At 39.0% G+C, this 16,732-nt stretch overlaps 1 protein-coding gene across 4 annotated transcripts in view; it reads left to right on the top strand.

Annotated features, from left to right (window-relative positions):
- LOC111863896 overlaps positions 1-13,654 on the top strand; it is a 499,114-nt gene extending 485,460 nt beyond the window's left edge. Inside the window, exons 9-13 of one of the 4 annotated variants that reach the window (XM_023850710.2) lie at positions 1,435-1,904; positions 5,108-6,741; positions 8,006-8,153; positions 9,549-9,639; positions 11,911-13,654. In XM_023850710.2, the coding sequence (XP_023706478.1) occupies positions 1,435-1,904; positions 5,108-6,741; positions 8,006-8,153; positions 9,549-9,639; positions 11,911-12,081 (2,514 nt within the window). In that variant the 3' untranslated portion in view covers positions 12,082-13,654. Of the gene's footprint in view, positions 1-1,434; positions 1,905-5,107; positions 6,742-8,005; positions 8,154-9,545; positions 9,652-11,910 lie in introns of all 4 variants that reach the window. The other 3 variants (XM_023850703.2, XM_023850725.1, XM_023850718.2) reach the window with 3 other exon arrangements.
- The last annotated feature ends 3,078 nt before the right edge of the window (positions 13,655-16,732 follow it).

The following is a 16,732-nucleotide window of genomic DNA, read 5'->3' as shown; positions in this document are numbered from 1 at the left end:
TTGTGAAGAAATGCTCACAACATGAAATGTTAATCTTGTTCAAGGTGAAAACTATTTGGCAACATCTCTTTGCTGAACATTTTCAGGAGTGTACTTTGCAGTATTTTCTGACGTGTGGTCACTAATTATCTGAAACGTTTTATGAATTTTATAATATATTCCTCTGAAGGTATTTGGAGAACAGACAACAAAACATGTTGGCTGAGAAGTAGGTAAACTAAAGTTTAGTTTGTCACAAATATAGTTGTGCTGTATGAGATTGGAAATGTAGATACCAGTTACACTATACAAATAATGAAAAAAAAAATCTATTATAATTTATATATACTGAATTTCAGTTTGAAATTGAAGATTCTGTATCACCCACCATTTTGAAGGTGAAAGGTCTAAATGCACACACAGAGCAGTCTATAAGATAGCTGTCAGACATTATATGGCAGATTTTTTTACCAGTTAGCAAATCAGGACAAGACAGCATAATCTACTGACCGTTAGTTGAGTGACAGTTGGTGTTATATTAACCAGCATCTGAGTCCTTAAAATTCTCCAGTCTGAATATTTGTGAGATGTTACAGATTTTCATATTTTTCAAAGAGATTAGAAATATAGTTTTCCAAAGAAAATTATGGGTAATAGAATGTTGTTGGTAACATTTTGATAATCTGTTCATAAAAGTACACTGAAGTCACCGACCATTACAGTAACCAGAAAAAACAATATTATACAGTGTTATCATCAGTACAGGCATGTAGTAGTCCAGTTGGCTGAGGTACTATGCTATGAGCTGGAAAGCTGCGGGTTCAATTCCCAATGAGGTCATTGGATTTTTCAATTGACTTAATCCTTCCAGCCACATCATGGCTCTGGGTTGGACTCAATCTCTAACAGAAATGAGTACCAGGAATCTTTCTCGGGGGTAAAGGGTGGCTGGCATGTAAAGCTGACAACCTCACTGCCATCTGTGAGCCAATTGTTTAGAAAATGTGGGAGCCTTGACATCAAACAACCCTATGGGCCTCCATGGCCTGTTATCTTTACCATTACAGCAGTACAGAAAGTAAAGAGCCCACTTTTGAAACAGAATGGAACGTAGGGTTGTGCTGTAGCTCAGACACTGGCTTGGTCATCAGTAGTGTCTTGGGTTGTCCTGGGTGACTTCTTGCAGAATTCATCATGTTCAAAGAAGCATATGAGCACATTTTGCTCCAAGATTCTTAAGTTTTCCCTGCTAATCATAATTCCATTGCTGCATACTGATGTGCCAAAATACCCTGATGTGTACAGTAGCCTCAACCAGGCAGTACATTATCACATTTTTGGTCCTCAATTAATGAGGCTTCATTTCTTAAGAGGCACTTGATCACAGAATAAAGAAGTTAAGTTGGGTGTAAATAATGCATTTAGGAGACATGTGAAGTAAATGTATGTTTCCAGGATCCCAAAGATGATGCAAAGCTCAAAGATCTACACAGTAGGATGTCAGTGACTACAGTCGAATATTATGACACACCAAAGAATGTGAAGGAGTGCCTGGCAGCATCAGCGAGCGACCCGCAATATGGCAACTATGACACCCCTCCTGCAGCAATGACTCTGCGGAAGTCCTGTGGTTGTGTCATCAAGTATGCCAAGAAGTCGCTAGGAGCAGCTCCAGAGCCAGTCACCCCGTCCAAGGTGGAGGTGGTTGAGGACTCGAGAGGAGGGGACTGTCCATGTCAGCGGGTCATGTGTTGGGCAGAGAATTGGATGATGTTGCCATATTGCAGACGTGGGAATGGCATGGAGAATACAGGTGTCCCCATTCACAAGGTGAAGCTCAGTGGGGAAGGCAAGATGCCAGTCATGAACCCAAGTGGGGAGATTGCAATCTATGCCACCATTGACAAGTCCAAGAAGGCTAACAGGTGAGAGACAGATGAAATGTTTATTACTCCTCAATCAAGCAGTTATTAAGTTGATAGTTGCTCAGCTACAACAAGTTTTCTACGTTTTATGGATCCCATAATTGCCATTTCCCTGTTCTCAACACATTCATTAGGACAGACTATATACCATAGAAAGACAAGACAGTTAATTGAGAATGTACTGGAATGTATGAGGTTTGAAGCAATTGTGGCAGGCAGGATAGTGTATCTTCAGGGTAAGATTTGAACTCAGGATCTCCAGAATACAAAGTAGGGATGGTACCCACTTTACTGTGAATTCCAGTAGAAGAGGATGGAAAAGGAGATGTCAGAGAAAGGAAAGGAGCGGAAAATGGAGGATGAGAACTAGGAGATAAGAATGTGGAAGTATGAAATAAAAAAGAGCATAAGAGAAAGAAGAAGAAACAACTGCAAATGATTCAGAAAGAGAAGCAAGAAGGAGGAGGAAAAATACAGTGTATATTTTATGTCATCTTCACATATCTAATGTTCAGTAACCACCTTTCCTTAAAACTATGCTTGGACTTCAAAGACTGCCTCCATCAGGGTTTAAGTGCAACTCAGCCCTCAAAATACAGGTGGTGTGCTCTTCAAAAACCTTGGTACCCACCCGCAAGACTACAACATATTGCAATGGCCAGGAAGACCACAGTATGAATCTTCATCTCAGTGAAAACTTTACATCTTATGGCAAATATGTCATAATCGTACATAACTGTATGCCTTAGAGTCAGTTACAAGAACTGATGTTTCCTGAATGGATGACACACCCAGAGCAGTGCTTCTCTTCCCCTCATCATAAAGGCCCTATTGTTCAGTCGACCAGAAAGAGATAACCAATCAATGTTTTTACTGAGCAGGGGTTGGGTTTTCCATTATGTGTACTGTGAAGGTGTCTGAAGCAGTTTGTAACATATCAGACAAACAGTTACTTTTTCTGTCTTCAGATAAGTTAGAAGAAAAATGAAATCATTGCTTTGCCCAGAATCTGAAGAATGCAACTACATTTGGAACATAGAACTAATGTCCTTAATATGATTAATCTCAAACTACTTTGTCTCAAAACACTGTCAGTTCTCTTTAAAACCCAAATACAGTCTCAAGGACTGATTTATTCTGAACATCAGCCATACGAAGATGACATAAAATGCAGAGTATTGTCATTTTGCATGTAATGCTATGTATTCCAGTTGAAATTTACCTATATTTTGGAGGTTCATATTATTTGCTGCTTACATATTCAGCTTATTCATTCATCTTACTCCCCAGCCTTAAATGGAGACATTGTGTTCCTCCTAAATGTCAGTAAACTGATATCAGATTGTACAGCACATAACATCATAATCACTTCCTGTCCACAAGAACTTAATATTGCATGTGACATAAAGCATTTATTTCATTCATTTCCCCCTCTCCACCTTTTTCTCCTTCTCACCTGCCCTCCTTTATCTTTTGAGTCTATATCTTTGCCATCTGCTTCATTTCCTACTCTTTCCACATCTCCAACATAATCTCTTTCTTCTTCCTCTTCTCATTTTCCTTCATTTCCATCTTCTGCCAATCCTTTTCATGATCCCATTCTTTATTCTCTTCTATTGAACATAGCAGTAGAGTGAGCAGCCCTCGTTCTTGTGTTCAGGCAGTCCTGGGTTTAAATCTTGACCCAAAGAGAGACTGTCATGGCTGAGGTTTGTCATGGTTTTCTGTAGTACCCCAGGCAGTTGTCAGAATGATAGTGCAATGCACGCAGTCACAGGAGCAGGACAAAACACAGAGCACAATACACACATGAATGTAGGAAGAGTGCTCCCATAGAGGAGGATTGGCGTGATTCACGTATTTGAGATACAATGTATGGATGATGAATCCTGAAAGGTTTTAATATTTAGAATTTATTGTTATACATGACGAATACACATTTTAGTCATTTTAGAATGAAGACGTCATGGCATGCAGTGCAGTAGTTTGACGTGCATAGAGACACACCTGAAGATGTCACATTAGTGCTGAAACATGTAGTGTAAAAGTGAAGAAAAAGGTGAAATTAAATAAAAAGTGTGCGCTGTAAGATGGTTAGCATAAATACACATCATGGACATGATATCTCAAGTTAAGTCATGACCACTGCTGGCTGTATCCTTTCCAATTCATTCTCTATTAATTGAGTGTAATTTTATATTACATAATCTGAGCTGCCAAAAGAGTTGAGAAACAAAAAATTAGTAAATAAATAAATTCTTGTTTTTTCATCCTCATGCTTGTTCATCTTAGCCTAATATCATCTTTTGAGTTTTGAGCCCAAGGATGCTATCAGGATTTTCTTCTGGGAAGGCCCTTCCCACCCTTCCTGGAAGGGTGGGCCATCAGAAACTTAGTTTTAAGCCATATTAAGACTGTTTTTACTGACTGAGCATTCAGGATAGAAGAATGATTTTCCTAAAAATATTTAGTTAGTTAAATATTAGTAGTATATGCTATATTTCTTTATTTTCTTCAAGTTTGATTTAATTTTTTAATCCAGTGGGGAAGAGTGCAAATGCCAGGCTTGCCTGGATATTAAAGAAATAAGGTGGGATAATGTGAACTGGATTCATCTGGTTGGGGACAAGGACTAGGGTCAAGCTGCTGTGAACACACCAATGAAATTTGGTTCCATAAAAAGCTGAAAATTCTTCAGTGACTGAGCAACTGTTATTTTCTTAAGAAGGTCCATTCTCAGTGGAGTTAGTTAATTACCTAATGAGTCATGAATAAGAGCTGAGTTATTCGCCATTGCTCTACAAGTTTTTTTTTCCTTACGAAAGAACAAACAGTTCCATTATTGAAGTGTGTTAATTTATTTGCTTACAGTACTAGCATAGGCTGTTGTGAACATGGTGGTGAACCTTTGGGTTCCACTCAAGGCAGGGAATTTCTTGAATAACTGTGCAACCATTATCTTCTCAATAAGGACTCAACTCCATGAAGTGAATTAGATACAAGGATTACACTTTGAGTATATCAGTACTTATTTATAGTTACTTGGGCACACAAAGAATATTTAGGTTTGTAATTCTTAATATGAAATTATTTTGTGTTTCCAGTGATAATTAAATCAGTAGATACCCAGGAACTTCTCAAAGAACACAGTTTGGTCACTATCACTTTCCCTTACTTTCAATGTTTGGGTCATGTCATTGTAGGCGTGACTGCTCCTGTCCACCACAGCAGCCTCATCAGGATGACTGTCCTCAGCAGCAGATGGCCACTGATTCACAAACAGATGGATCCAACTATGTCAACGTGGAAGCTAGCGGAAATGTTGTGGCGCCTATAACTGAGGCACCGCAGATCTGTGATGCTGCTGCTTGTGGTCTCGACTATGAAAATATTGATTTTGCTCAGTCACTTGAATATTATGAGAACTCCAAAGACTTTTTGCAGAGAGTTGGTATAGACAAAGAAGCTACGGAGAGCAGTGAGCCACCCATACCAGAAGTACTTGAGGCAGAAGAGGCTGTGTCATACACAGTCACCAATGGAGTGACAATCTGTAATAAGTGTGGCCATGCCTGTCACCTCTACTCACCCCAGCAAATTCCACAACAGCCCCTACCAGAAGGCAATGAAGTGGATGCTGGAGGGCAGCCAGCTGCATTAGTGCAAAGTGCTGAAGCTAGCACCTGTAAGCAGGATGACTACCTGATGATGGAACCAGCTAAGAATTCAAACACCTGCTCTGAAGCTGCCAGGGTTCATGGAAAAAACTTTCCAGGCTACTTGCCCATGTCTCCCATCACAAATGCCACCTGTAGCAAAGCAGATATGCTAAAACTCAGGATGGATAGGGCAGGTCTTCCCTCCGAGAAGTCGGCCAGTATCCCCAGCCTTTATACCTCAGTTGGTTCAGCAATGGATAGGAGTCGAAAACGGTCAGATTCTGAGTTCCCTAGAGTTCCAGGATCTGCCATGATGATGATGCATCACTCTGCCAACAGCCCGTATATGAGGCGACTCTTACATGAGCCTGGAGACGAGAGTCACAGACTACACATTGCCAGCAGACGCAGGTCAAGTTCTGCTGACTCCTCTAGGTACCTGGATGATCTTGAAGATCTAGATCATTCTATAGTTATAGAAAGGGATATTGCCTCATTACACACAAAGCTTGGTGACCCAGTTTATGTCCAGAAGCCTCTGGTCCCACTGCCTAATGAAAGTCTTGGTGAGAAAGATATATTTGAAGTGCCACCTAGGCATGAAGAAACTCCCAGTGTTGAAACTGTTGTGCCAGGTTCCAGTGTTGAAACTGTTGTGGCTGGTTCAGCTGTGGTGATGCCAGAAGTTGAGGATACTGTAGGAGATGACATAGCAAGTACAAGCAGTGGAAGTGGTTCCTTGAGGACGTTAGTCAGAGAGTGTCTGGCAGACACACCTCAGCCTCCAGTGACTGGATCTTCAGTATCGGCAGCTGTACATATCCGACGCTCATCTAGTGTCCCCTGCAAGTCGGGAAACAATCGGGACTCATCAAGTTCCAATGATTCAGGTGTGTCAACTGGTTCGCTCAAGCACAGAGGTGCAGACTTTGCTGAGTTTGAGTTGCCATTGACAACATCCATGTCCACCAGGAGGCACCACCATGCCGTGCAGGCACGGAATCATGCTGGTATGCCCCACACCAACTGTCTACATGCCTCCCTACCCCGACGTTCTAAGTCCGTGGATCCTCTCCGGGAAATCACCTTCCAGTTTCAGAAGGTTAAGATCCCAGCCAAATCATCATCAGCTGAGGCAGAAGTACCCATTTGTCCAGGGAAGAGGGACAGTTCTAAAGGTTAGTGAAGTTGTAATTTTTTCGTACAAGTTTCACAGCATGAGTATGTGCAACGTATTTGAGGTTGACATGATGGTGAGAGCCCTGGAAAAGGAAAACTGCATTGAACACACACACACACACATACTTTAAATGATTTCAATTCAGCCTGGTTAATGACTTGAGGCTAGTTATATTTCTGACAAGTGCAATTTATATTGTGTGTGTGTGTGTGTGTGTGTGTATGCATTCGTTTCATCATTCTACAACTGTTCTGTACTCACCTGTAAGTGCTCCCTGGTCTGTGTGACAGCTCTGACCATGCAGTGCATCATCACATACTTTTTCCTTTAAGTTGAGGCTTCATTGCAGAGCTGGAACATAACAGGTAACAGAGGAAGGAAAGTTAAGTTTGTTTGTATAGACATGTGCAAGTGCACACGCATGCATGAGAGACAGAAAGAATGAAGGCCGAAACCAAACCAATCAAGCAAGACTGTATGGAGCATCTCTGCACTGTCCCAAACATTCCTCCATCAGTTAAGTACATAAGGAAATATGAGTCCAAGTACTCCAATAGAATGAAATGAGATACCTCCTTGGAACTTCTCCAAGCAAGGAAAACATGACTGGGACTCTCTCCTCTCTCTCTTTCACAGTCTTTCTGGAACTTTTAAAGCATGTGCTGAAATGGCCAAAAACTGACTAAATTTTATGTTCCACTGCTTATTCAATGCAGACACCAGCCTGGACATTTTGTCTTTTCTTGACTGATCATTCTGTTTCCAACCTAAAAGATCGCACAGTCTTGAAAAATGGTTACTTTTCACGGTTCCTTCTTGACAGAAATCTGCCTTCGTTTAAATGTTACTGGCCGCCTCTGTGGTCTAGTGGTCAGAGTTCTTGACTACAGAGGTCCCGGGTTCGATTCCCTGTGCTACCAGATGTTCCAAGAACTCAGCCTTCTGAGGATAATTGAAAAGCTATTTCAAGGAAATAGCGACTCCGGTCTAGAAAACCAAGATTAACGGCTATGGCAATCTGTTGCGCTGATCACGCTACACTCTGTATCCACAAAAGTTGGCGCTAACTTTGCAGGCAAGCAGCGGCCACTCGGCCGGTATATTTCACTTGTGGACTAAAAGCCACGGAGTTTTTAAATGTTACTTTTATATTTATGTAATAGCCTGTAGCATTAGACGTAGTTATAAAAGGCTTCAGTTCATTTTGTTGTATGACTGCGTCTGGAATGAAAATATGATTTGAGTAAGATGTATTTATGCAGGGTTTTCAAGTCCTGGAGCTGATGGAGCAATTGTTGTCCCATACATGGACTCTCGCAGTACCAGCAGTGGGACATCTGACATGTCAGATTACATTGAGACCTTATCCCTGTCATCACACAGCTCGTCTGACACCCCAGACAGTCTCAGGTGGGTGCAGCACTGCTCATGAATGTTTTCTTGATACATTGATTAATGATGTAGTTAGTGTCAAATGGATGACCATGCCATAGCTTAAGCGGTTAGTCGCTGGCTTCTCACCAAGGCGGCCCGGGTTCGATCCCGGGTCTGGTCAAGTGGAATTTGTGGTGGACAAAGTGGCGCCTGGGCAGGTTTTCTCCAAGTACTTTGGTTTCCCCTACCAATCTTCATTCCACAGTCACCCTCACCTATCATCTGGGGCTGGTACAATAGGCCAGAAGTGGCCGCAGTACAAGGGACTTAGTCCCACACCACTAGGAATAAAATTATAGTGTTAAATGAGATGGTGAAGGTGACACTGTCCTTGTATTTAAAGCACTAAACCATGAAGATTTATGTGGGAGTAGAGAAACGGCTGCACACATATTAACTTTACTGTTAGCTTCATGCCCTAGTTCCTTTACACCCAGGGAAAGAGTCCCAATTAACTAGTGGATAGGTGAGGCCCAGAGCTTGTCTGGCCACTGTGGAGAAGAGAAAAATCTCTGGCCTCTGCTAGAAATTGAATCTAAATTCTTTGGTTGTCCAGCATATAAAAAAGCAACTCTCCTGACTGACCTATCCTAGCTTCTTGTCATATGAGATGAAAGGAAGATTAACTTGAATGGATATGGAATATTACAAAAATTGGAAATATTAATATTGTTTCCCATAAGTTGGTCACCTGCATAAGTCTGCCACACTTGAGCCACAGGCAGCAAACATACACAGGTTTTACTGCATATAACCTGTTCAGTTACAACAGTTCTCTTAATTAAATTATCAAAAAATTAATCTTTGGAGTTCCCCCCCCCCTCTATCCAGGAAAATCCTAAAATAATACTTTGAATTAGACCATGGCTGTTCTCTTCACATTGTTTCCAATCATTAACCATTAATTATTCTGTCATTCTTTTACATTCTGAGTTAAATAAATAAGGAAATCTCAGAGTTATTGGGGTTTTAAACTTTTCTATGCTACCTTTGCACGGTCAAAATACCGTGGCCCTTCAACAATCTCAGTGGGCAGGCCATACTTCAAATCAACACAACAAGAAGAGATGTTTTTGTTAAACAGGCGGACATTAAAGCTTGTCCATCTTTCTAAAAACTAGAGAACACAATGTTTCATAAACTGAATCTGTTTTTTCTAAGGGATTCAACAGAGTAGATGTGGCTCCCCTCACCTGAGGATGGAAACAGATCCAGTTTCCAAAATGTTATGTTTTCTGGTTTTTAGAATACTGGATGATCGACAAAGTCTAAAAATCAGTAATTCCAATTGTTTTTACACCATCAGTAGAACTGTATAGAAATAAATAAAATAAATATGATAAATATTTGGTGATGTCTGTTTATCAGTAGGTTAGGGCGCCCAGCCACAACGACCTTGAGGCCACGGTCAGGGAAGGAGTACCAGCTTATTGATCGTTCCATCCTGGAAGGGGACATGAAGGTAAACTAGTACGTAAGTTGCGTGCTTGTATAATCACACTGTTGCTGTGGTAGCATTTTCTTTGAACAATGTTTATCGTCTGGATAAGGAAGATAAGTGGAAAGCTGATGGCTCATCATGTCTTCAAATTCAAAGGGGACTATGTACTCTGTGGGAACCATGTGATAAAGTGAGTCCTTTTCAGTAGGCCTTGCCTACAGTGTTAACCCTTTAAAACAACATGCCTGAACTAGGGAAACACATCCCATTTGTGGTGTTTGATAGGTATCTAGGTGAGATGTGAAATCCTGAAAATAACAGTTAATTCAGTCACAAAAAAAATAGTTACAGAACTTTCTTGCATTTCAGCAAACTTTTCCTTTCTTCTGTGGAATAATTTCCTGAAAATGCCCAAGTGAGGTTATTCAAGACTCATTTCAACAGAACTGTATTGTTTCTGTATAATGAAAGATGTTAACAAAAATTATTACAATTATATTGTTAAGATCTTCCTGTTATGATTAATGTAATACTGAAATATACATAAATATGAAAGTACACTTCATATGACTAGAGCTATTTAAAAAATTACCAATGTGACATAAGACACAGAAGATCGAGAATTACTTCCTTCAAGTATAGCTGGTAACTATATGTACCATCTTCTTTAACACTGAAAACTCTACGTTCTGCATTCACAGTTTATTTATATGGTTTCTGTGATCGTTAGGATGAACAGTGATTACTTCCCTAAACAGCATTAACTGGTTTGTTTTTACAATGGAGACACAGTCTGTTTTCTGTGTGGTAGGAACTGAATTTTTAAATATTATTTTGATGAATTTTCAGTTTTAAAGTGTTACTGGGCATGCAGGGTTGGCACTCTTTCCTTCTACCTGAGGCTCAAAGCAGGGTCAGCCTTTTAAATATTATATATCTTAATTTGTCACTGAACTTTGATGAATTTCAATTTGACAGTGTAGAAATAAAGCAGTCAGTTATACTATTATATATACATATTAATCCTCTAGTGCAGGCATGTCCAACTTCAAACAGGTTGTGATTGACTTTTTAGTGTCAAAACTGCCAGTGATCCAGCACCCCCTCCTATCATCATACCATGCTTTAAACAGAAATATTGGTAAAAGTAACATGACACATGATGTTTGTTGTATAAGCAACAAGTAACTGGGCTGTCTCTGATGTCTGAGATTCATCCAGTTGGAGGGAGAAAGCGACACAATTGGAAACATCTTTCAACAACTGTTCAGTTATGTTTCCACACATCATTTCTAGTGAATCACACATTCTGTCAATCACTCTTGCATCAGAACACATGCGGTGAACAATGATTGATGAAATAAGGGTTCACGTGATAAGGATAGAGTAGGGATTTCCCCACAGTTCACTTAACACAAGTGTAAAGCAATTTTCATATAAGCTACATAAGAACAGAAAAATAGGAATGACTAACACATATTTTCCCTTCAAAATCTGAATATAATCACATTATATTACAAGTGAATTTACATGCCTTTCATGTATAATTTCCTTATAGGCCTATGAGATCGACCAAAAATCGTCCCGCGATCGACTGGTTGATCGCAATCGATGTGTTGGACATGCCTGCTCTAGGATACTGATTTCAAATAAATTTATGAATGTAAATTTTAGAAAATGTATGTGTTCACAGATATTTTTGGGTAGGTTAATGATATCACTGGAACGTTTGCTGTTCATAGGAGGATGGAGGAAATAATTGGAATATGCAGCTTGTTACCTGCTGTGACTCTCTTAACCGTTCATCAGTTCTTATCCAGACCATGTTGAAAGAAAATACTACCATGTTTTCATAAACCATCAGAATCACATTCTCTAATGTTGTTGGCAGTAACTTCACATGAAACTTTAACTGTGAAAGAAAAATATATAATCATATCTTCAGACTTCATCTTTGTAGCGGCATTATTCTGTGAAGCAGCTAGGGCCCCATAAGTAAGGGTAGATATGCATAGATACCACCTACATAGCTCCAAGAGTGCATCATTTTAAGAAAACTATTTCTAGTGCCTTAAGATATCATAATTATTGTACTGAATGATGATACGTGTAAGAAAGAAGTCCCTAGCCTACATTGTGATAATTTCCTTTTAACATGTGCTGGTCATTCCCACAGGATTTTCTGCCAAACTGTTAGTCTACCTAGCTTTAAAGAAATCATTCCCACTGCTAGACCCCTAGAAGCAACTATAATTCAAACAGTAGCTCCAGTAACACAATTTTTTGATACAGGTCCCAATGGGTAGTGAAAAGGCTCCACACCAGTTGAGAGGTCTCGTCTCTCAGTATGCCAACATCACGCCTGTGCCAGAGAAATCGGAGTCTCCGTCCCCTGGTTACATGAGCAGTTCTCCAGGCCAAGAGAGAGAACATCAGCCTCTCATTCCACATCCATACATATGAGTCGTAGTAGGGAGGAACTCAGATCAACAGCCTGGTGACGTAACTTGCTGAGAGAGTGAGTCGTGGTGTGTCATTTGTGGATGGTATCTAACTGCCATAGTTTCCTGTATTGTTCTCTTCTCTTAGACGAAAGCTGGGTCCTGAATTCTTTTGCTCGGTCACCACTTTCTGTTGTAATCAGTCATGTTACCTGCGGGTTGTTGGTCTGAGCTAGCTTTCTGCAATACTGTAGCAGTAAGCATTCTTACAGACTGAGAATGGTACATATTTAGTCTATAGTGTATTCTAGTTCAGGAATTACATTGAACAGTGACAGCAGTAATGATCATGTATTGAATATTGTACTTCATAATAGACTTAGCAGTGTGATTTTCAATTTTTTTTTTTTTTTGTAAATGAGCACAAACCACAAAGACAGCTTATTGGCTGTTTGTAACAATTAGCCTAAGGTACCGTTTTTTTTTCAAGTTAGAGAAATGGAAAATAAGAGAAAAAAAAAAGAATGTTATGCTCACTCGGTATCAACAAGGTATTTCAAAATATCCTGTCTCTGAGCTTAAGAACGTTGTCTTCATGTTCACTCTGACCCCTTATATTTACTCCCTTCACCCTAACATGTGCATACTATTTTGATAAACCGCTCCAGATGTAAGTAGCAAGCAGTTTGTATGTAATTACCTATTGTACCTTCTTGTAAATGAGCTGTAAGGATTGGCTTTTGATTTCACCCACTTGGGGTTCCATATGGGGAACTTTTTCTACTCTAATAACCCCTGACTGATGTTTTCCTGTTGGGACTAGTATTTTATGAATCTAATGAGTAGTACTGTATTTTCTACTACCAGAACTTAATGATGGAAGAACTTTAGTATGTATGAGTGTATGATAGGTTTGTATAATCTTGTGTCGTGCTAGTCATGTGTTTGGTTGATGTTAGCTTTTTTGGTAGGAATAGAAAAAGTTTGTATTTGTGTCTATTCATATAATAACGATAACTAATAATACCAATAGCATTCATGTTTTTAAATAACAGGTAATAAGCTTATTTAAAAAGCATGATAAAGGTTCTAAAAATATAGTCCTGTAAATCAGGTAGTTATCCCTACATGTTTTCATAGTTCCTCAACAATTTATGGGATATCTGACTGAAACATTAATACACACAGCAACGAAGATAAGAACTCCAGGACACCTTGTGCCGAAGTACGCTGCCCCCAACCCCAACGGACATGTGAAACCCCAGCTATAACCCAGTGTCTGACCCCCAGAGGCACACTGGAACCTGCTAATCAGCCGAAGTTCTTTAATAAGTCATTAAATTTAGCCTTTTCCATGTTTTTCATGACCCATTTGTTTTGTGACACATATCCGTACAACACTAAACATCAGCGTGAGAGCGGGGCTGGTTACATGTGTGAGAAAAAAAACAACACTGAAATAATTAATTATAAGGTTATTATCTAGTCAAATAATTTAATTGTTTTAATAGAAGTTCACTGATTAATAATTGAAATGAAGGTAAAGTCCCTGTGCTTAATTAGTTAAGTGTTATGTCATGAATATATATGGGGTAGTGGAGATATAGCTCCACCTTTCTTGACCTCAGCACTAGATGGAGGGAGTGGTCAGTTTCATACACCTGCCACTTTACCCCTGGTGAAAGAGCAGCTGGTACCCACTGGATAGGAGGCTGGGTGGGTCCCAGAGTTAGTCCAGACACTAAGGAGAAGAGAAAAGTCTTGCATTGCCAGGAATTGAATTCAGGCTGTCCAGCCCGTAGCCTGTTGCTATACTGACTGAGCTATCTCAACTTCTAATTGAAACAGTAATTAGGAAATTTTGAATGCAATTAATTCTGTAAATTATATTATTTCAGAGGTCTTATGCATTTAAGAGTGTGTGTTAATGGAAAATGACAGGAAATATTTTGAACAAAATACATGAAATTCCTTGTAGGAGAGAGCTTGATATGAAACCATAGCTAGGTCTGTATTTGTGAGATTTCATGTTCTCATGGTGATGATTGTGAAGATCTTCTGGGTTGTGTTACCATATAGTTTGATGGATAAGTACCAATGTTTTGGAGAAACCTGCCACCTCTGGCTATCTTGAGGATGGAGATGGCAGATTTCTTTGAAACAGTGATACCTGCCTACCAAATTACGCAGTGTTACTTCCAAGAAGGAGGCACTTCCTGCAAGATTTGAAGTATGGTCATCTTTGACAGTTGTACTTTCATCTTTGACAGTTGTACTTTCATAAATTTTCCAGGACTTGAAAGTAAGCAGTCTGAATTATATTTAATGATGGCATGAGTACCATGTACTGTATGGCCTGAAATAGTAGGACTAATTGGAAGGGATGTGGAAGGAACCAGTCATGGACTAATTTGTTGGCAGGACTTAGCAAAACTATGAAAAGCCTGTGTAGAATTTGAAGTTCTCACAACAGTGGTTATGAAATGTACTCTCTCTTGGGATATAACGTCATATAGTCCATTGAAAGTCAACCAGCATTTTGGAGAAACATCATTTCCATCTTCAGGGTTGAAGATAAAGCTGAGCAAGAAACCAGCATGAAAGCAGGTGGTAAGCATCAGTTGACTTTCAACAGACTACACATCATTATATCCCATAAGATAATATTCTGCATGAAATAACTGTTAGGATAACAGTATACCAGACAAAATTTGAATTGATACCTTCTGAATACAAATCAGAAGCATTACTGCCTGAACAACTTGCTCAGTGACTTCTTTATCTGGAGATTGAACTTCATAATGAGTAAACTCCTTTGATATTATAATAGCATAGTAACTGAGTATGGTTTTGAGCATTGATTTTGTTGTTCACAATTTTTTCTCTGCCTCTTGAGACTTGAGATTTTAGCATTTTCAGCTTATGGCTCAACACCAGTCGCAATCCCTCCCAAGATTAAAGTCTTCCAGCACTCTTTCTGAAAGGTCTGCGCACATTTCTTCATTATTATTTGCAACTGTTATTTTTTATTACAGTTTGGGTGCAGACTTTCTTCTTGTTCAGATCATTGGTCAAAATATCTCCTTTTCTCTTCATGTCTAGTTTTGTGATACCTTCCAGAACTCACTCAGCAATCATTTCTTGCCGTTTCAGTTGCATTTTCCACATTACAACCAGCTATTGATCTGTCAGGCAGATTATTTATAGTCTATAATGTCAACCATTCTGTCTAGAAATTTCTTACCCCTTTCTGAAACTCGAGTTCCATCCACATGATCCAGCATGCACCAACTCAGTGTTGCATGTTGCCAGTTCCAACAAAGAATATTCAGTCCTGTTATTTAATGCCATATTGTGTATATTTCCTCTCTGCAGTATATCAGATTTGTACATAACATCTAAAGTAGGAATGAAAATGAAATAAGTTTTATTCTGACATACTCTTCTACAAAAAGTTATTTGAGAGAGAAACAAACAAGGAAAGTTACTTTCTTTGCTTTTCTGTTCCAGTTATAATGAGAAAATTAAGTAAAATCGTATTACATGTGCATGAATATTGTAGATAACAGGGCTAGGAAGTTTTTCATAGAGCTAAAGAGGAATTCATGTTGGCAGCAAACAGTACTGTCTTGTCTAGATGTTTTTGATAGTTGACACCTTCAGGGTTAAGAAACTTGTATTTTAAACATAGAATTTTGTTTTATATCCTGTGGTGGAATTTTACATATGTTTCAATAACTGGGGATTTTACTGCATCATGGTTAGTTTAAACTTAGTTTCAGTATGTTTTCTATCTGAATTTCATTGTCCTGTATAAATCATGCTGATAGGTCAAAGGTTATAATGAATGATAATGCCACAATTGTGATATGATTAAGTTTTAATCACCTGATACAGTGCATCATATATAACTGATTTCTCAGCAGACACATTTAAGGTATTTTGCTCACAAATTAGAAAAGCAAAAAGTATTTATTTTCATGCCACTTTTGGAAGATGGTTATCCATGAACCCTAGTTATATTCTTATAATTGCCAACATTTGGATGTCTGCTCACTATTTTGTCTTTACACTTAAACAATGTAGTTTGTGTCTTTTGTATCAGAGGCGCTTATTTGGGGATAGTATATTTTAGTATCAAGTTGTGGTACTGCCTCTATTGTAGACTTAACTATATTGGTCTGTTGGACATGAGTCAGTACTCCAAACAAGTTTATGCAAGTCACATAAACTATGAGGTACTTCCTGGCTACATATTTCAACCTTGGTCATCTTCAGGGCTCACATATACAGTAGAACTTGGTTATAACGTCATCAAAGGGACCTAAAAATAGTGTCGTTATAAACGAATGTCGTTGTAACCGAAATGGGCACTTCCACAGTAGCCTTATGTTAGTCACGTAAAAATCTACCAAAAACCGAGTTAAAATGTTGCATTTTTTAATGAAATACGTAGTTAAGTACAGACTAACGTAACATTTACGTGGAATTGCCCAAATGTGTAATATCAAAGACATATTACAGCGCTTTTCACTGACAATACACACAATATTTCACGAATCACTTTAACTTTCTCTTCAATGCTTAAAACTTTCCTTTTCATTGCCATGTTTTCGCTACTGCACTTCTCTGGGTTTAGGCAGGAACACTATAGGGTAAGTAGACAATGTGAG

This window comes from Cryptotermes secundus, unplaced genomic scaffold (genome assembly GCF_002891405.2).
Source record: "Cryptotermes secundus unplaced genomic scaffold, Csec_1.0 scaffold1705, whole genome shotgun sequence".
Taxonomy (NCBI): domain Eukaryota; kingdom Metazoa; phylum Arthropoda; class Insecta; order Blattodea; family Kalotermitidae; genus Cryptotermes; species Cryptotermes secundus.
This window is presented reverse-complemented; position numbering and strand designations above follow the sequence as displayed.